This window comes from Rhinolophus hipposideros, assembly GCF_964194185.1.
Source record: "Rhinolophus hipposideros genome assembly, chromosome: 2".
In the NCBI taxonomy this organism is placed as follows: Eukaryota; Metazoa; Chordata; class Mammalia; order Chiroptera; family Rhinolophidae; genus Rhinolophus; species Rhinolophus hipposideros.
Genome location: NC_138048.1, coordinates 91,768,397 through 91,789,969, shown reverse-complemented (window position 1 = coordinate 91,789,969; position 21,573 = coordinate 91,768,397). Strand labels below are relative to the sequence as shown.

At 32.4% G+C, this 21,573-nt stretch overlaps 1 protein-coding gene across 2 annotated transcripts in view; it reads right to left on the bottom strand.

Moving 5' to 3' along the window:
• NCAM2 (neural cell adhesion molecule 2) overlaps nucleotides 1–21,573 on the bottom strand; it is a 459,814-nt gene that overhangs the window by 138,988 nt on the left and 299,253 nt on the right. For both annotated transcript variants that reach the window (XM_081065129.1, XM_081065130.1), the window contains exons 6-8: nucleotides 9,555–9,672; nucleotides 5,940–6,100; nucleotides 2,340–2,485 (exon numbers count right to left, since the gene is read on the bottom strand). In XM_081065129.1, the coding sequence (XP_080921255.1) occupies nucleotides 2,340–2,485; nucleotides 5,940–6,100; nucleotides 9,555–9,672 (425 nt within the window). The remainder of the gene's footprint in view (nucleotides 1–2,339; nucleotides 2,486–5,939; nucleotides 6,101–9,554; nucleotides 9,673–21,573) is intronic.

The window sequence follows — 21,573 nt, the reverse complement described above, 5'->3', positions numbered from 1 at the left end:
TTTCTCTTGAGAAATCAACTGACAGTCTTACAGTAGAGGTAACTGATTTTCTCTTGCTGCTTTTAAGATTTTTCTCTTTGTGTTTAACTTTTGGCATTTTAATTATGATGTGTCTTGGTGGGGCCTGTTTGGATTCATCTTGTTTGGGGCTCTCAGTTCTTCCTGGAGGTGTATGTCTATTTCCTTCAGCAGGTTAGGAAAGTTTTCAGTCATTGTTTCTTCAAATAGGTTCTTATACCTTGCTTTCTCTCTTCTCCTCTGGAACTCCTATGATGCAAATGTTGTTACACTTGATGTTTTCCCAGAAGTACCTTAAACTAGCCTTGTGTGTTTTGTTTTTTTTTATTATTCTTTTTTCTTTTTGTTGTTCTGATTAGGTGTTTTCTGTTACATTGTCTTTCAAATTGCTGATTTCATCCTCTGCTTCATCTAGTCTGCTGGTGATTCCTTCTATTGCATTCTTCATTTCAGTTATTGTAGTCTTCATTTCTGACTGGTTCTTTTTTATGGTTTCTATGTCCTGTTTTATGCTCACTATCTCTTTATTGAAATTCTCATTAAATTCCTTGAGCATCCGTATAACCATTGTTTTGAACTCTATATCTGGGGCTTAAAGTGTAGAATAATATATCATACTCTCAATTACTTGATAGTTTGCATAGACAAAATTAACTAAATAAAATGTATTTATCTCGTATTCTTTGTATATATATAAAGAGAATCTATAAAATAAAGAGCAAAGGCTATCACTGAGAGGAGAACTTTTAGGAATTTTACAGTAGTCGGGAAAATAATGAAAGAATAAATTAGAAATATGATGGCACAATTAATAAGGGCAAGAAAATCATTACTCAAGTAATTCATCTAAAGAAATGTACTAAGTTGACATGAAAGCAATTACCTACAGTTTTATATATCCAATTGCTTTTTGACAATTTTAAACATTTTTATGGAACTACAACTTATTTCAAATTTGCCATCAGCACCATAATAATATCTATGATTTTCTGTTAAGAAAATATTAAAGGGAACGTCATTGTCTCTGGCTAGTCAGAAAACTATAAATATCATTCATATTTTATAAATTTGATTTTCAACTTGTACATACAGAGTGTGCCAAAAATTGTATACAGATTTTAATAAATAAAAAAACTGCATTAAAATTGTAATACTCAATATATACCGATAACAAAAGATGAATATAAGTGATGTGTATACATTTTTTGGAAACCCCGGTATAAGATAAGTATATAAAAATAGTTTACTACCAAAAGAGATATACTCTCTTAAAAATGCCATCACGAAGAGGAAATGAGTCAAAGAACGGTGATGATTATGTGAATATATTCTTTTAGGAGAGAAATAGTACATGGATAGGGAGTAGCCTCTGTTGAAAATCTATGAAGTTAACATGTTTAAAATGACATGACGTGTTGATGGGATAGAAAGTGTATTTTGGATGAACTTATTTCAATTTTTTGTACTATCAATGTTGTTAAGTAAAGCTACTTGTATTTTAGTAATCGAAGTTACTTATGTTGCAGAAATCAATTTAAATTAATAAAAGAGGTTGAAAGGAAGTTTGTCTTTACCAATGAGAAAAGAAAAGTGATCTATAAGTGGAATCTTATAATCTTTACATGTGTGACAATGCCAGCTTATCATATATTAATTAATTACCTTTTTCTTTGTTTCACTTTTGTCTATACTTGGACTTTTACATGAATAGTTATGAAAAATTACAATTATGAAAATCCATAGAGCGTAGTGAAACGTATGATGATATTTAATTGATTTCTAACTAGCTTGCACGAATTCTGGTGAAAGTTCATCACCAACTTACATTGGAGTGACATCTCCAAGTGTTGTATTTTGTTGTATTTGTACTTTTTAAATCATATTTGATTCTAAATTGTTTAAAATTGGATACCTAACTCTTCTACAGCACTAAGACAATTCTAAAGAGTAGATTAAACGACAGAACCAGACTTTTGTGAATCTAAATAACTTCCATTTTCACAGCACAAGTGGGGGGATTAAAATTGCCATAAGATATTTTATAGATTCAATGTATACCAGAAGCCAACATACACAAACTTAAAAATACCAACAACCTAAGACCAACAACATATCTTTAAATGTTACACTTTGAGTTTTTTTTCCCTCTCAAATTATTTTTAGGCTGACTGTGGTAGCTACCTTTCCTTTAAAAAAAAAAATAAATTGTTAATTTCATTCCTAAAAGCACTTGGTAAATTGGACTCCAATGTGAGATACAATAATATTCAAAACACCGAAAATACAACAATATTGAAAACCCCTGTATATTAATTTGTTACCTTATCGCCTTCGGAAAATGTGATGCCATCCACGGCTCTTTTCCAAGTGATTTCTGGAACAGGCTCCCCTTCTGCTTCACAGACGAGTGTGACTTGACCATTCTCATACGTAGTTTCATTTTTAAGCTGTATTATGTGAGGCTGTACTGTAAAGAATATATACACTATTCAATCTGTATTGGCAGAAAATATTAGCTTTAGACTTAAAATTCATGGTGGACATTTAAGTCCAATTAGTATCATATGGAATTGCTAACTTTGTACCAGTTACAGCAATATGCTTTGTTTAAAGTGGTGCCAAGAGAGGTGCGAAGACAGGAGAAAAAGTTAGAAAATAATTCTCACCAATTATCATTATAAAAATATTTTGAAGTTGTTTGTAAATAAACACCAAATTACAATTCCTTCCAAAATTTTGTCAGTTTAAGAGCCACTTTATTACTTTTTTATTCTCTTAAACCACAAATTAAAAGTTCCTCTTTTAAGTCACATGTGTATGTAAGTGAGCGTGTATGTGTGCATGTGTGTGTATGTGTGTATGACATCCACTTATTGAGTGATTATCACTTAAGCTTTTAAAACAATTTTACCAAAGAGGGTAAATGATGATTGTACCCTGAATATGTAGTGATTATAATTAAGTATCATATTAAAAATATTTATGAAGTAAATATATATATATGTTATTTTAAATCTTTTAAAACAGTTTCACCAAGAGGGTAAATGATTATTGTTTCCTAAATATGTAGTTATTATAATTAAGTACCATATTAAATATATTTGTGAAGTAAATATATATGTTATTTATATTACTCCAATTGATTTATTTTGATCTCAATTAATCTTAAAATATTATTGGGGATTGTAGCTAAGTATTTCTTTAAAATTATTACTTCTTTCAAATGGAGAACATTATGTGTACACATTTAAATTATCTTGATTAGTAAATATTACGTCCATCCACAAATTTACATAACACCACAGTGTCTAATGTCTGTAAACTGTATTATCTGCATTTGTTAAATTTTTACTTGTGGAACATAACAAGTTCACTTGTTAGAACAAAAGGAATAAAAGCCAGAACCTATTATTTTGGGACAAGTAACAGGTTTTGTTTGTTTTGTTTAATCTTTAGGTACAATTAATCATGAAATATAAATAAGTTGTTCTTAATCTTTAAATATTAGATTCCTGATATCAGAAATATAGAATATAAAAATTCAGGGTTTATTCCATTGACTTAATGAACTTAGTAATATTTCTACCATATATACAAGATCTTTTTCTTTTTTTGAAAGCTGTTAGAACTCTGGGTTCTTCATTTTTATTAAACTTTATTAGGGTGACAATGCTTAGTAAAGTTACATAGGTTTCAGGTGTACAATTTTGCAATACATCATCTATATATCACATTGTGTGTTCAACACCCAGAGTCAGTTCTCCTTCCAACATTATATATTTGACCCCCTTTATCCTTATCTACCACACCTGTCCCCCCTTACCCTCTGGTAATCACTAAACTATTGTCTGTGTTTATGAGTTTTTGTTTCTTTATTTGTTGGTCTTGTTCCTTTGTTGCTTTCAATTTTATATCCCATATATCACTGGAGTCATGATTTTGGGTCAAACACAATACAAATTTGTTCAGTGTTACTTTACAAAAGTGATGTAGCATATAATATTGCATGCATTATTTTCTTTTTTTATTAGTTTCAAATGAAAAAAAAATAATAAAAAATAAAAGAAAACAATTCATGCATTATTTTCTATTTGAAAAGATGAAAATGTTAAAAACTGTATTTATGTTGTCACTCAGTGCCACCCCGAAAAATAACAAATAAATAAATGGCATTTCATATGAGCTCATTGAGGTAGATTGAGAACATTACCCTTGGGAATTATCTCAGGCACTATCATTTCTTTTTTTTTTTTTTTTTTATACTGAGTCACATTTATGTAATGTTTTAGGTTTGAAAGTGCACCATTTTTTTAAGTGGGGAATACTGCTGAAACAAGTTAGGGGCTTTCTACAGTTTGTAATAATTTTAAGTTTGTTTATCATTCCCTATATGTGAACAATTTTCTCCTGGCAATTAGCTTTCTTGACTTCTCATTGTTAAAGATTTTTGCTTAGACACATTTATCTAATCATTACCCTTCTCAGTAACTTTCCAACAGCAGGCTGTCCAAAATAATAGCCCTCTTTATCCAACACTACCAGATTAATCCATTTTCCCTTTCTTAGAACATCTTATTATTCCAGCTTTATTTAATTATTTTAATATATTTCGGTATATTTATTATTGTCTGTCTCATTCAGCTAGAATATACGCTTTATAAAAATCCCTCTGGTTCAGAAAAATATTTCTATTAAATGACCATAGTACCAGCTGGGAGAGGACGTGTCCATATGTGTATTACCACTCAAACACTGGTCCTTTTTACTCTTACAGAGTTCTCCCTCCTTCCTGCCCCCTCTCTTCATTGTAAAAGCATTTTGATAATCATGTTTTTATAAATGAAGAAAATATACTAAATGTTAGTAGTACATGTAATTTTTAGTGTTACGCTTTTTAGAGAATACTCATATTCCAAATATTCACCAGCAAAATTGTTTATAATCCTGAAAACATAATGGAAGCTTAATCAATATATTTTTTTTAATTCCTAAAAAACAAACAAAAAAAGATTACTAATCTCCTACTTTTTCTAAGATTCCCGAAGAACGTAATATGGCTTTTGGTAATTATGAGATATTTAAAGTATATTTCCTTTTAACAAAATGAAGTGAGAATGTTTAACTGTGGTTACCGGTGAATCCTTCTTTATTATGGCCTTATAGGTGTGCTCTTTTCAAATATATTGAAAGTAAAGCTGATCCCAACTTGTGCCATTTAAAGATTTATAAAGATCAACATATGCATGTTTGTGTATGTGTGTGTGTGTATATATATATATACACACACACACATACACACATGTATGAGTGTATACATGTACACACACACACACACACACACAGAGTGTCCCCAAAAATGTATACACTATTTAAGGAAAAAAAACTGTATTAAAATTATAATACTCAAATATATACTGATAACAAAAGATGAATACAAGTCACATCTGACTTCTGCAATTACAACAAGTGCTCAAAAGTACCATCAGAACAATTTTATTACAGTTTTTTCCTTTCTTAAAATGTGTATACATTTTTTGGAACCCTCTGTGTACATAGATATAGATACAGATATACATATAGATAGATATCTATATGTATCGATGTATCTATAGATAGATATCTATCTATATGTATATCTGTATCTATATCTGTAATAAGAAATCCTAGTATATATGATTTCAATGAACTCTCCTCCAGTCTCTGTAATGAGTCAGCCAATATTTTATGAAAACGTACATGAGGAATTTCATGTAATTCTTAAAATCATTCTATCTGGTAGCAGCAATTTTAAAATCTATTTTAGATATGAGAAAACTGAGATTTAATTTTGGAAAGTCAAATAGTTCACGTAAGTGACAGAGTAGAAGTTGACATGACCTCCCTCGAGACAGCAGTTATAGCCATGATGACGTAATACTTACCGAAGACTTGGAGGAATGCCTGCTTTTCATCTTCTCCTGCCTTATTTGTGGCCTTGCAGACATAAGGACCCCCATCACTATTGATAATGTTCCTCACGGTGAGTTCTGTATTGCTTCCTTTCAATATGTACTTTTCATTTTCTTCAATGAACTTGCCATTCCTAAAGAAGAAATGAGAGGTTGATATTCATAAATCTGACTTCAATACTCAAGAAACAACTCATACTCAACTTTTTGATCTGTAATTGTCAATCATTTCATGGCTAATGTGATTGACAGAAAAGCCTATATACCAATCAAAATCATAGTTTTAGTAGCCCAGTAAAACTTATTGCTTAAATATTAAAATTATACTTGAAAACTGTTATGACGTTAGAGACAAGAACAATATTTGAGTTATGTTGCAATCGTGATACCAATCTTAGGCAAAAAAACACACCACAAAACGCAAAACTAAACAAAACAAAACAAAAACCACATTGGGTCAATCTGTACTTTGATTACTACCCCAAAAATAAAGTTTCTTTGCTGATTTTAATTCCACATACAGTTTTTTATGTTGATGAGTCAACGTGTAATCATCAAACATATTTATTTACTAGGTTCCTGAGATAAGTTTAATAGAATATCTATGGAAACATCCTTTAAAGAAGTTTCAAGGTAAATGCAATTTAAATACGTAAACAATATATCTTGTAAATAAGTACTGCCAATAAAAGGGTGAGATGAAAGAATTATGTGAAAATGCTGTTAGAGAAATTGTGCTGAATATGATGATTTAATTCATAATAAGGAGAAGAAATCACTTTGTTCGGTAAGTTCCTTCATAGATATAAATAAGTTTTAATACTTTCCATATTCTTTCTGAATTTAAGCCATATTCATTCTGCATTAACTTATTATTATCCACTAAGACACCTTTTTAAACAATAATTCCAAGAAATATTTTAAATATTGTTAAATCTGAAATAATTTCTACAATTACCTTTAATATGTGTGCAGGCTTCTTATGTTGCATATACTCTTTCATTTTATTTTATTCTCATCTCCTCTTCCTCTTTCTCCTTTTCTTTCTTCTCTTTATCTCTCCTTCTGTATTTTTCTTATAATGGTATTTGGGATGGTTGAATTGATTTTAAAGTACACTAATCTAAAAAGTTTGGGTTCTGTTCTCAGGAGTGGGGAGATGTACTTGGTCATACAAGTTTAAATTTAAAAAGAAACATTTCTAAAATGATACAAAAAAAATTTCCTATATTGAAACAGAACATTTCACTGGTACAATAAAAGATCTTTCCAGTGAATTTAGTTTTGCTTTCCACAAATCACTATGACTCAATAACATCTGTTTTTCTCAGCTTCTATTGACATCTCTTAATATATCATAAAATATAAAAAATATACAAAAAACGGGTAGAATTCAAAATTAGGGTTTATAAACTACTATTAGCAAATATATTTATAGTGCTCTATGTTTATATGTTTTCATGTTTTTACTAATCCAATATTTATAACTATATAACATTTTAGCATTTGTGTCTAGAATTTAATGTATAGAGCTTTCACTGTAGTTGGTGATATCAATATATTTCTCAATCTATTGAATGAAAAATACTCATCTGTTTAATAGTCTACTACTACTACTACTAGTACTACTACTATACTAGAAGTTTCAGTAACTTGTGATTTATATAACACTTCGCCTATATTATTTATCTTGCTGAATGCTCAGAATTAGTCCACAGATATGTACTTTCCCTCCCTACCCTCATTCACAGATCATAGCTAAAATTTTATGTATGGTTTCCCCACCCCTCAACTCACAAATGAGACTTAGTTTCACACAGTAATATAAGGTGCAGGTTAACTAAGTTACAGTGCTCTCTCTAATAAAAAAGGTTATTTCCCTACCTCATGTGAAATATGTAACAAATGTCGGAAGTATAGCAAATGAGTGAGACACAGCCACTTATCATGAAGAATTCATAATATTATTGGCAGTAACAGAGGATAATATACATCCCACTAATGAGTAAAAAACCACTTTTGGAGTTTTACGGGGGCGGGGTGTGAGAGAACTACTGTAGTTAGAGAGAAGCAAAATGGCATAATCTAGGAATTTTCATGAGGAAAAAAATTCAGATCTGAGCTTTAAAAGGGATGGGTGGGTCTTGATGAATTTAGAGGAAATCAGTTTATAAAGATAATATTCCCTTCAAGAGCTCAATTAAAAATATCATTAAAGGATAACAAACAGGGTAATGGTTCTTAATGTCTTTTCCCCAACAAACCTGTTAGATACAATATACATTGTTATTCACCGTCCATTTCTGTGGGATGCTAATGTATGAAAAGAACTCCCAAAGGATTCAGATGACATTCCATGAGCCCATTCTTTGATAATCAAACCATTTCTCACAGTGCTCCTTTGCCAGGCACAGGAAAATAGAGGTCAGGATTAGAGAATGAGTAGAAATAATAAAGAAGGGAGAACAATTCCATTTTTTATCATAATGGAGAAAGGATGATATATGTACCCAGCCATTTCAAACAACAAAATCACTGGACACACAGATTAAGTAACAGTTTACAAACATTGGTCAAAAAGTAGTACATGACAGTGACTTCTGAGGACCGTCCTAGTTTCTACCTGAAGAGAGTCTCCAGGTTACAGCTCAGAGATGGAGAACCCAAACAGAGCCAGGCAGTGTATCCGAGTTGGAAGACAGAGTTCTCAGTTGGGTAAGGTCCCGTGACTAGAATTTGTGGGTCAGAAACATGCTTTGTAGACAGAATGACCAGGGCTATGGGTGTAGCCTGTGGCTTGGGTTAAGTCACCCTGTTGATCTCTTTAACTATGTAATCTAACCAAAATTACAAATAGAATTACCATATGACCCAGCAATCCCTCTCCTGGGTATCTACACAAAGAATTTGAAATCATTTATACATAAAGACACGTGTGCTCCAATGTTCATTGCAGCTTTGTTTACGGTGGCCAAGACATGGAAACAACCAAAATGTCCTTCGATAGATGAATGGATAAAGAAGTTGTGGTATAGATACACAAAGGAATACTATTTGGTGGTAAGAAAAGATGATATAGGAACATTTGTGACAACATGGATGGATCTTGAGAGTATGATGCTAAGCGAAATAAGTCAGACAGAAAAAGCAGAGAACCCTATGATTTCACTGATATGTGGTATATAAACCAAAAACAACAAAACAAGACAAACAAATAAGAAACAAAAACTCACAGACACAGACAATAGTTTAGTGGTTACCAGAGGGTAAGAGGGGTGGGGGGAGGGAGATGAGGGTAAGGGGGATCAAATATATGGTGAATGAAGGAGAACTGACTCTGGCTGGTGAACACGTAATGGGATTTATAGACGATGTAATACAGAATTGTACACCTGAAATTATGTAATTTCATTAACAATTGTCACCCCAATAAATAAATTTAAAAAAAAAGAAAACAAAAGCATGATAACTTCTTAAATAAAATTCAAAAACAGTGTTTTTCTTTCCTGACAAAATGATGAGATCGCATATCGTTTTCCATGAGCTTGGTTACAGATGCAGGACAGAGGGATGGGTTGCGTGACCTACCTGTACCAGGAGATGGTGGGCTCAGGAGAGCCTGAGGCCCTGCAGAACAGTGTCATCTCTTCTCCTCTCTCAGCGGTGGCATTAAAGGATTTCTGCGGCATTGTGATGGCTGGCGGCACTGAAAAATAGATGTACGCAGATGAAATAGAGATGATAAACATTTCGCCGACACCACTGGGACTTTTTTTTACCATTACTTTTTGTTGTTGTTCATGCTAAGCTTTAAAATTTGATCATTAACACCTGAACTTACATCACTAGGACTGAGTTGGCTGCACAAATGACTTTAAGATCACTGAGCTGCCTTCTCATGTCCAGTAATTAGAGATTTCTCTCTGTGCTACTTTACTACTTTTAATCTATCAAGCGAGAGTAAACAGGAGGCATTTTAGCCAAAAAAAATATATATGTAGACACTTTTATAAAATACTGCTCACAAAAAGACAATAACACCCTGACTTACAGCAATAACTGGGATCTACTTGGAGTATAAATGGATTTCCTATTTGTGTTCTGATTGGTATATGTGATTCTATAAGCAATCATTCACTGCTTTAAGACAAGGCTTTCAAATTAGGTGTCAAACCCTAATGTTCTTTCTGATTAACTGCATTTAATTTCTTTAAACAACCATAGAACATTTTACGAAGAGAAACTGCTAAAGCTATAGAGAGTATGCAATATATTTTCATGAACAATTCAATTTTAAAATTAAGCTTCCCCAATTTCTAACTAATTACATTGCAAAAACTGTATACGCTGCACATTTTGGACATGTTGAAACTGTTACTAAAATGCACTGTTTGCAATAAACAAATCAATAACATCCATAATAGGAGCTAGATTTTAAAGTACAGCATAAATTTTGATTTAATGTATACTATGATTTTCAATTGAATATGACAAAATGATATTCCCCAAATTAATTATTCTAATAGACTTATTTTTTACATATACTAAACAACATTACCAGACAGGCATTTACAAGTGTGATTATAATTAAATACATTCAGGTCAGCTTTGATGCTACATTATTGCCATTCACAGTGGAGAGATCAACTGATATGTATCTTAGTAATTAAGCACAATAAATCAAGTTTCTGCCCTTTTCAATTTAGATCCAAGGGGCATGATCTGACCTGCTGTCTCTAAAGTAACAGGATAATTACTAATATTATAATAGGATGGACTTCTTTGCAGATATTAACTATGCATTTTAAGTACATTGAAATTTGACTTTGTGTCCTTCTTTTTTTTTTCCTTTCCCTTGCAATTATGATAAAGAACATTTTAATCAAAATGAATTGCTTTTCATTTGGTTATTATGAATGGAGGTGCAAGAATACTATGACTATTTTTATTACAAAAAATATTTTAACCCATTAGATAATTATAACGAAAATAAACTCTTTAGTAGAAATTCTAAAGTATTCATGCATTGAAACACTTCCCAATGGAGAATCACATGCTCTAGTACTTATCCTAACTAACCCAAACAAGTTATTTATTCTTTATTAAAATTTTCTTTTCTATAAAGTGAACTGCACATGCTGGACGAATATTTGTAGGAACTGACAAACCTCAGTGTTTATGTTTTAGGATACACGGATTCTGCTGATGATACATGTGTTCTTTGAGCATAGATAGCAGAACAAATAGTGCCTATTTACATAGCATTTTGAAGAGTAATTCTAGAACTATTCTGAATAACAGCATCAAAATATCTACTAGTTCAGACACCAGGACACTCAGGGAGTTTTTTACCCACTGTTTTAGACGGTAGAGCATGTTTATGTATTATCAATCATTGTTCTGATTTTGCTATTGAGTTGGATTAAATAATTTTAAAAGGGAGTGTAATTATATTCAGCCAACTTTATTTTTTCTCATTAGACCCACATCTAGTCTATTTTAACATTCTAAAAATACTTTTTCTCGTATTTGTCTATATCTGAAACATCCAGTTTTAATATAACTTTACAAAGATTTTTATTCTGTATATGTTAAGTAGTCAATACTTTATGGTAAGTTTGTTTTCAATGTTTAGTTTCAAGAAACGTAAGGATGTGTAGGAAAGTCGCTCCATACGTTCACTTATATGGAGGTTTTGGTCCACCTTCATGTTATAATTTGTGTCACTGGCTACTTAGGCACCAAAGATACCACTAATTTGACAGCTTAATTCCCCTTCATCATCTTCTGTGTCTTGCAGTCTTCTCCACCCACTTCCCTTCAAATATTTCTCAAAAGATGAAGCACAGGGTACGGATCATGGATTATTCAGGTTATTCAGATTAAGGAACACAAATAATTCCTCCAAATTTATTCAGGATAAGGATAACAAGCTCCTCTCTACCACTGTCAGGACAGATACTCTTTTGTAACTCATTGATTATTCAGATTATATATTATATACATATATATGAATGAAGTTAATTCACTTGTAGATCTTCTACCTGACAGAGCACCTCTAAATTTAAGACTTCACCTTTCTTTCTTGTTTACCTTTCCTTGTTTTGATTTTTCAGTCTGTGTGACACTCAGAAATTAATGTAAGAGAGGATTTGGGGACCATGGTAGAGTAGGAAGCACCAGGCATCTGTCTGCCACCGAGACAACAACTGAACTGGAATCTGTTTGATGTTAACTATTTTGGAAATCTGGGACCTATCAAAGCTTGCAGTTTCCAGTGAAAGACATGGGGGTAAATTGCAAGCAAGGTCTCAAAGAGATATCTGTAATCTATCCCATAGCTCCATTAATCACAATACATAAAAAGTAGAAGCAGCTTAAATGTCCATCAATGATAAGCAAATGTATTATATGCATAAAATTGAATATTTTTGAGCCTTCAAAAAAAGGAAATTCTGACATGTACAAGGTGTGATCAAACAATATGGTGAATCTTTAACTAAAAAAAAATATTACAGTAAAAGACACATTGTCATTAATCCTCCTCAAAATACTCCTGCTCACTTGGAACTTACTAATCTCATCATTATTGCCACTTTCTGAAGCAGTTCTGGAAGACCTCTTTCATGTCTTTGGATGTGCTTTCATGTCTGCCTTGATGTCCTGAATCACTTTGCCAGATCCGTTGAATAAGGTGGATAAGGACACACTGCAATGTTTTTATTTAACAAAAATTGCCATAACAGAAGTGATGTGTGACATGGAGCGTTGTCATGATGGAGGATGAAATAAGGACGTTCATGAAAGAGGACTTCCAGAACTGCTTCAGAAAGTGGCAAGGAAGATAGGATAAGTGTGTTTGAAGCGAGGGAAAGTATTTTGAAGGGAATTAATGGCCATGTGTCTATTACTGTAATACATATGTTTTATTTAAACAGTCACCATATATTTTTTTTATCACACCTTGTACTACACCACTGATGGACCTGGAAGACACTATAAGTGAAATAAAGCAATCACAGAAAGACAAACACTCTATGGTTCCACTTATTACGTACTAAGGGTAGTGAAAACTATAAAGACAGAAATTAAAATGGTGTTTGCTATGGACCAGTGGTGAGTGTTGGGGGTGGGTGAGATAGAGAATTGTTGTTAAAGGGGTATAGAATTTTAGTTTTGTAAGAACAAAAGAGTTATGAAGATAGGTGTAGCGTTGCACAACATTATAAATGTATTTAATACCACTCAATGTACACTCATATTGGTTAGGATGGTAAATTTTATGTAATGTGTATTTTATCACACACACAAAAAAAGGAAAGTCACATAAACTACCTCAGTCCCTGACCAAGAGAATAGATGGACCAGGTTAACACCACCGTGCTTTGTATTTTTAACATTCTGTATTGCTATTCTCAGTATATATAGAAAGTAATTTAGTTTCTTAACTCAGATGTTTCCATGGCTTCATTTTGATCTTTTAATCATTTGATTGTTACTTTCGAATAGTCATGACCAATGTTGATGATGTTGTGGTTGCACGGTTTTCACTATTTTATTTGTTTGTTTTGCTCTTCATTACTATATTGTCTGCTATTAAATCATGTAACACCTCTCAATTTTCATTAATATTGGTTCTGGATACTTTCAATAATTCTTCATTTCATATTTATGACGATGGTTATTTTAAAGTGTTATTTAATAGGAGTAACAAGTTTTTTTTGGAACTCAAAACACATACAAAATTTAACAAACACAAAATATCAAATGATTGACATAAGCAAAAGTGAAGTAACTATAATTTCATTTTGAAAGAAAATCTACCTTATTGGTTATTGTAAACTAAATGCAGTGGTTTTTTTTTAATAATTACTAGTTTCCAATCTTGAGTATCAGCATACGTAGTATGACTGCCTTGCTAGAGAACCTAATCAACATGTTTTTATGCACTTGAAAATGAATCAGGAACTAATTGTCAGGCATTTACCACCAGTTTATTCCTAATTTGTGAATACAGTGGAGAAGTAACATAATTACAGTTATCTGTTGAGCACTGAGTTTTAACATCAAACCTATTTGAGGAAAACAGTAAGAGTCTTACTTTATACCATCAGATTAAAAGATAATGTGGATCAAATTGGCCCATTATGTTGCTTTAAAATAACATTCATGGGAAAAGTTTCAATAGGCATCTTAAATTCCATTGTAATAGCAAAGATGTCAGATATTGAGTCAAATGTACATCACCTTCAGTGGACCAGTACAAAAGCAATGAGGAAATATTACCTGAAGCTTTGCTGCTTTATCATCACTATGCTTTTCTGTATTTTCCAAGTTATAACAAATAAATCTGATTTTTATGTTCTTTTAATTTGACTTTTAAAATAGATCATATTCACAGGTTCAAAAATAAAATGATATAAAAGATAGACACAGAATTCTTGACCTTATCCATTTTCTTGTTAATCGCTTTGTTAATTACTTATACTTATTTAGGCAAATATTAACACTTTTTTTTTTTATGTTTCCTTCTTCATTTTACAAACTATACTCTTTTCTGTACCATGCTTATTTTCCAAAATTAATAATACGTGTAAGGAACACATCCATGTTATATATAGAGAACTTCCTCACTCTTATTCAAGTCGCACAGTCTTCTACCCTGCTGGTAAACAGTGGGCGTGTTTAAGTCACCTGTAGATGGACAAATATGTATCTATTACAATCCTGATTTACTGCATTCAATGCTGCAGGTAATTATCCTGAAGTGAGTCTGACATGTCAAAGAGTAAATGAATACCGTACATGATTTTGACTGAAGAGGACTAAATCCCATATTTTAAACTGCCCATTGTGGTTATTATGCAATGTTTTACTGCAGCTAATGTATTAGTAATTAATTAGTAATTAATTAGTTATTAGTACTAATTAGTTATTAATTAGTAACTAGTAACTAATGTATTAGTTTTATAACTAGAAAAAAATGTAAAAGAAAAAATAAGACAATAAAACAAAAATTGAAATATATAATTTTCATATACTTTCCTAAAGTAAATTCACAACTGAATGTCTAAAAGCATTATAACCAAAAAATAAATCCTTATTAAAGAAAAGCCAAGAGAAAAATTATTGTTGGAGGCATGGGAAAAACTACTATTACTTTTTGTTTCCACAAGAAGAGGTAATGATTAAATAAAAGGCCAAACTTAATATGGAAGATCCCTCAGATCAAAAATAAACAAAAAGCCCTGAAGGTTTTGGATTTCTTGAAGGATAATTTCACCATTAAGCTTGATAATTTTTACACCTTTCAGGGTACATTCTCTGATTAACAATATTCTACAGCGGAGGTCCTCAAAGTGTGGTTCAAGGACCCCAGACGTCCCCAACATCCATTCAAGCGGTCTATGGAAAAACCCCTTTTCCAACCACATATCTCTGTGAGAATGGATTTTTCTCCTGCAAAAGTTAAGTTATTGGATTGTGCTCATGGAGGAAAAGTTCAATAATCTCCTTATCTGAAAGAATCCTTTTCTCACGTTCAAAATTACATCACAAAAGTTTGAATGCCAAAGCAAGTATGAGACTCTGCCTGTCTTCTGTTAAGGTACCTGTTAGAGAAACGTACAAATGTAAACGTAGGAAGCCACTCTTTCACAATTGTTCTTTTCAAAATGTAGTTATTTTTTCATAAATTGTTATGTAGGTTAGCACAGTTATTATTTTTGACAAACTAATAAATTAACATTAAAAAATTTAAATTAATTAACTAAATATTTAAATATTTAAAAACTACTCAAGTTTCAATGTCTAATATATATACAAACATATATATACATATATAAATAGGTACATATATAAATATATAATATACATACATACATACATAATATATAAATATATATACATATATAAATACACACACACACATATATATATGAGTGTGTATATATATATATATATATATATATTAATAAAGGGGTATGCCCCACATAAACAAAATGTTTGGAGATTCTCAACAATGTTATAAGTGTAAATAGTTCCTAAGGCACAAAGTTTTGATGTCAACTACGGTACAAAATGAGGTAGAATATAATTTGGTAATTCAAATTAGCATTTAAACAATCATATAAAACTGCCAAGAAAAACAATTTAAAATGGAAGTCATAGTATATGTTTAAAATAAATCAAAATGTAAGAGGTTTCAGTAAATAATTCTAGATAGACAGTAATGATCACTTTTGAGAAATTCTAGAGAAATTATCTGTTGAGAAGTGTGGTGAGTTGGAGGACTTTAGGGCTGATAAAGGGAAAAGACATGGCAACAAGTGGCAGGAGTATACAATAAGCTTTACCTGCATTGTATAAGAAAATTAATTCCTCATAGAGAGAGAGACCTTTGAGAGACAAGGTGTGAGTATGTAGGGGGCTGGGGGATCACCCAGCAGGGACGAGTGCCATGAAACCCCTGGGAGAGAAGAAAATTTGAGAGGGATGGAAGGCTTGTGTGTCACGGTGATGTCACTCAGCAGCATAGCATGGAGTCTCTCAGTTGGAGAACCCCAAAAGACAGCTGTGGCTTGGGGTCTTGCATAGGCCCAGAGTTGTCTTATCTATGGCTAGAAAATGTGGGTGCAGTTATGCAGGGTGGACAAAGAAGCCTGATTCTAAATGATTAAAATATGATTGTTTTGACTATATTTAAAATAATTGTATGTGCAAATTTTTGAATTTGGAGATAATGAGATTTTGAGATAATATCCCCAGTTTGCTGTGAAGAAGAAAACAACATAAGGACCAATATATGGAGGCACCCTTTGGCTCATTTATATATAACATGAATGAAGGTAATTTTGGATGGTATCGAATATATTGGAGAGAAAGGGTTATCTTGATATTAAACCTGGTTAGTTTACGATAACATCTAAATGGATAACAGATTGTTAAAAGGTCATGTAATTTATAATTTTGGGAAATTACTATTACATGGTTTTTGAAAGCACACATTTTGTAACATCAACATAATTTTTATATGTAATAGACTGCCAGAAGGAAAGAAGGGTTGGAGCCTCTTTTATATTTCCCCCTGTAAGTCAATGTAATTTTGTCTCATTAACTTAGATATGCATGGTTTTATAAGCACTACTGCCAAAAGTCAGTGAGTAGCCTGAGATTACCCTAAAATGTGAGCTAAATGTTCAGAGTGACATTGGAATGATAAATTGGACCTCAATGAAAAGTGAACTGCTGTAAGTCATTTCAGGTAGTGTCTTTAGGAATTCTTTTAAGTTAAAAACAAAACGAAATAAAAATACTGATCATATACATGTCAACAGGTTAAACAACAGTATTGCAGAGTTCCCATTCTGGGTATATTGAAGTAATCCTACTACCACCTGTGTGTTTCACTTAATTCATCTCTGATACTTGGACAGAACACATGAATAATCTGTTTGAGAACTCTGAAATGTAAATAGTAGGATGCTTATTGCTACTAGAAAAAATCAGTTTGAAATGATCTGTGAAAAGCCATTCTATTTTTCCTTTGGAATCTTTGTCCTGAACAGCCCAAAAGCCAAAAGTGAGAATTAACATGGCCTGAGTGGGGTCTAGAGAAGCCTCCGGTTCAGGCGCAAGTCTCCAGAAAGACGTCTCCTGGCCATGGCAATGGCAGCAGGGGGGCAGCCTGCAAGTACTCCATTCTGAGAGAGGGAATTCTTCCTAGTCAATCAGAAGAGTTGTGGTAATAAGAGGGCAAAGCAGACTCCCACTGTTGTTATCCTTCTCTTTCCTCTAGCCAGTTGACCCTGAAGGAGGGCATATTGGTAATAGCGAACGGGTAAAGAAAACCCCAGTTTACTGGCGAGCGCACTGAAAACTGGAGACTCAAGGAATAGGAAAGCATGGGAGAGATCACAGAATAAGAAAAGCTTAGAAATGCGACAGTATCGAGTTACTTATCAAATCTGGAGCTCAGCCATGAGATGTGCGTGTGTGACTCTGATCTTAAACAGTATGCAGACTATGAATTGAACTAAGACGTAGACCACCAAGCCCACTGGACCCGGAAGGGCCATTGGTACACATAAAGGACACATCTGAAACACTGCAAAGGATTTGAAATTAAAGTGAGTTTTGAATCTACAAACCAAAGAAAAATGATTGCAATATGCGGCCTGAATTTAAACAAATTTATTGTCTGTGAAAATAAAAATATTAATATTCTCTAAAGGACTGAAATAAAACCCAGGGTCCTATAATTTGATATTCAAAATCCAGGATATAATCTAAAATATGTGTGAGCAACTCTCAAACGGGAAAAAAATCCAATTAGAACACGGGCAAAGATATGAAGAGACATTTCACTGAATACGATGCACAAATGAAAAATAAGCACATTAAAAGATGTTTACCACCCTTAGTCATTGCATAGTGACTTTGAGAAGAAATGCGAATGAAAGCCAGTAAGGTTCTACTTACACACTTAACATGTATAAAATTAAAAACAAACAAAAAAATCAATAACTTACATCAAATGCTGGTGACAATGAGGAAAACATGAACTCTTATACATTACAGGTGAAAATTCACGATTTTACAGCCATTGTGGGAAAAGGTTCAGCTGTTTCTTATTAACTTAAACATGCATTTACTTTATGTCTGTGCAATCCTAGTCCCACGTATTTACCCTAAATCAATGAATTTAAGCTCACACAAGAAATTGCATACATACTAGTTTACAGCAGCTCAATTTCTAACTGCAAAAAGTAGATACATGTAACAAGTGGGATGATTCTCAGGGCTTATGCTGAATGAATTAAAACATTCTTAAAAGGTTGCATGATAGAGGATTCCATTTATATAACATTCTTGAAGAGACAAAATTTACTATGACAGGTAAAGCAGTGGTGGTTGTTCGGGGCTTTGAGGATGTATGAAGGTATAACTACAAAGGGGAAGTGTTTGGGGGTGATGGAACAATTTTGTGTACTGATTTTGGTAGTGGTTACAGGAATCTATACATATATCAAAATCCATAGAACTGTACAATAAAAATAAAAGTGAATTTTTCCCATACCTTAAAAAACAAACTTATACGTACTTAAAAAAATACATTCTGTGAGGTTTGTGTTTTTAATTATAATTGTCTTATAACTATTACCCACCAGATTCAATAAGCTGATGCACTAAAACAGTCCACAGCTCTTGGAGAAGTTAGTTCCTGATTGTTCAAAAGCAGGAGAATCTCCAAAACTGTCCCTATCTGAGGGAAGCTCAACTCTTGATCAAGAAGTGTTTGTACTTCAGTTCATAGAAGTCTTTCCCTGTCTTTAACTCATTCATCTGATCTTCCCACTGTATTCTGAAAAAAACTTTTACTTTTTGTTGCTTGTTTTTTATCTATCATGAACTATAGATTCCACTGCTTCTATACTCTTCATGTTTTGGAGGTACCTAAACTATTCCCTGTTTTTAGTGCATTGCTTTAGTTCTTGAAAAGTGGCTTTGCAATACCCTGCTGTCAATAATCCAGTGTTGAAACTGGAGTACAATTAAGTTCATTGATTAATAAAAAGAAATGAATTTAATTGTGAAACAAAATGTATGGATAAAATAAGCAGACAGTAAAACTTAGACATAGACATATATATGTATATCCAAAGTTATTTTGAATTCAGTATAGAATAGAAGGCCGAAATATTTTGAGGTCAGAATTTAGGTATAAGTAAATAACATCACATTAAACAAAACATATTGCTATATTACTCAAACCCTTAGAATAATGGTTATGATTTTGTTCAATATACTAAAATAGATATGCAAAAAATGTCAGCTTCCAGCCAAGATGCAGAAACAGATAACCAATTTATCCCACCACTTAGAATAGCTAAGACATCAGACATGTTATAAAATAACAGTTTTGAATATACTGTCAATCAGTCAACAAAATGAGTCAACAGTGATCCCTGAGATACGAGGAAATGAGATGAGTCCTATGACTGCCCCAGCTTACTAGCTAGAGAGATTTTAAGCAGCAGAACAGGGAGGAGGAGCCCAGTTGGAGTCTGGATGTCCCAGTTTTAGGGAGCCTGGGTGGCAGTGTTTCAGAGAGTGCCAGACAAGAGAGGTGTAAGTGAGTTCTTCCTGAGATTGGCAGTGAGATAGCTCCCTTGGGGTCTTCTGATGAGTACCGATGAAGGTGTTCAAGAAATGAAAGTACTGAGGCCAGGGGGGAAAAAACTTCCCAAATTAGAAGGAATGATTTTCAAAGCTCAAATAGAGCAAAGAACAATTTCTATTCCCACAAGCCATAATAATAATAATAATAATAATAATAATAATAATAATGATAATAAAATACCTCATAACGCATGTCAAATAGAGTATGCAGAGAGACAGTATCTCAGAAGTGGAGCAAAATAAGCTCTGGAGTATTCTGAGTCCAGCTAACAAAAGTTTAAAGGCATGAACTGAAAGGATTAAACTGTTTCCAAGTAATGTTTCTGCATTCCTGGACAAAGACCCAAAATATTTAAAGGAAAACAAAAATATTCAGCACATTACAGTGGTAAAATCCACAATATCTGGCATCCAAATTAAAATTACTAAACATGCAAAGAAGTATAGAATATGAGACATGATAAGGAACAATAAAAAATACAATCAACCCAAACTGGCCCAGAAATGACACAGATATTATAAATAGTAGATAAGAACATTGAAGCAGTTATTATAACTGTATTCCATATGTTCAAAAATCCAAAAGAAAAACTGAGCATGATAAAAGTCCAAATTAGAAGATATATAAAAAATCAAATTTCTACATATTAAAACTACATTGTCCGAAATGATAATTATACAAGATAGAATTAATAGTAGATTAAACAATCACAGGGGAAAAGATGACTGAACTTGAACTTACAGCAACAGAAACTATCTGAAAAGACAGGAAGAAAAAGAAGTTAGAAAGAATGAACAGAACCTCTGAGAACTATGAAATAAGTTGAAGTTGCCTAATACGTGTATGTGAAATTGGCATCCCAAAGGAGTGTGGGATAGAAAACAATACTTGTATATGAAGATCAGTATGTGATGATCAAACATTTCCAAATTTTTTAAGAAGTATAATCCAAATTTGTGAACAAACCCAAATGCAAAAATAATAAAAAATATTTCACTGATGTACCCTGCATCCACACTGCTTTAAATAAGTGACAAAATCTTCAAAAAATGCGGGAGGACTGAGGAGGTAGCACATTTTATGCACACAGGCACAAAATCAGAAGGAGAACAGACTTTTGATCTGAAACAACTCAGGCCAAAGATAAAGGCCCAGAATTTTTAAGGTATTGAAAGAAAAACAAAACTAAACTAAACACTGCCCACTTTTATAATTCTATCCCCAGCAAAACTTCATTTCAAATATGAAGATGAAATAAAGACTTTCTCAGATATTCAGGAGGCGAAGTTAATCATTTCTATCTGACCTGCACTGTAAGAAATGCTAAAGCAAGTCATTTAGTCATTTGGGAACTGATACCAGATGGAAGTCTGTACATACGAAGTAATGAAAAGCCCTGGAAATAGTAACTATGTGGATACGCAG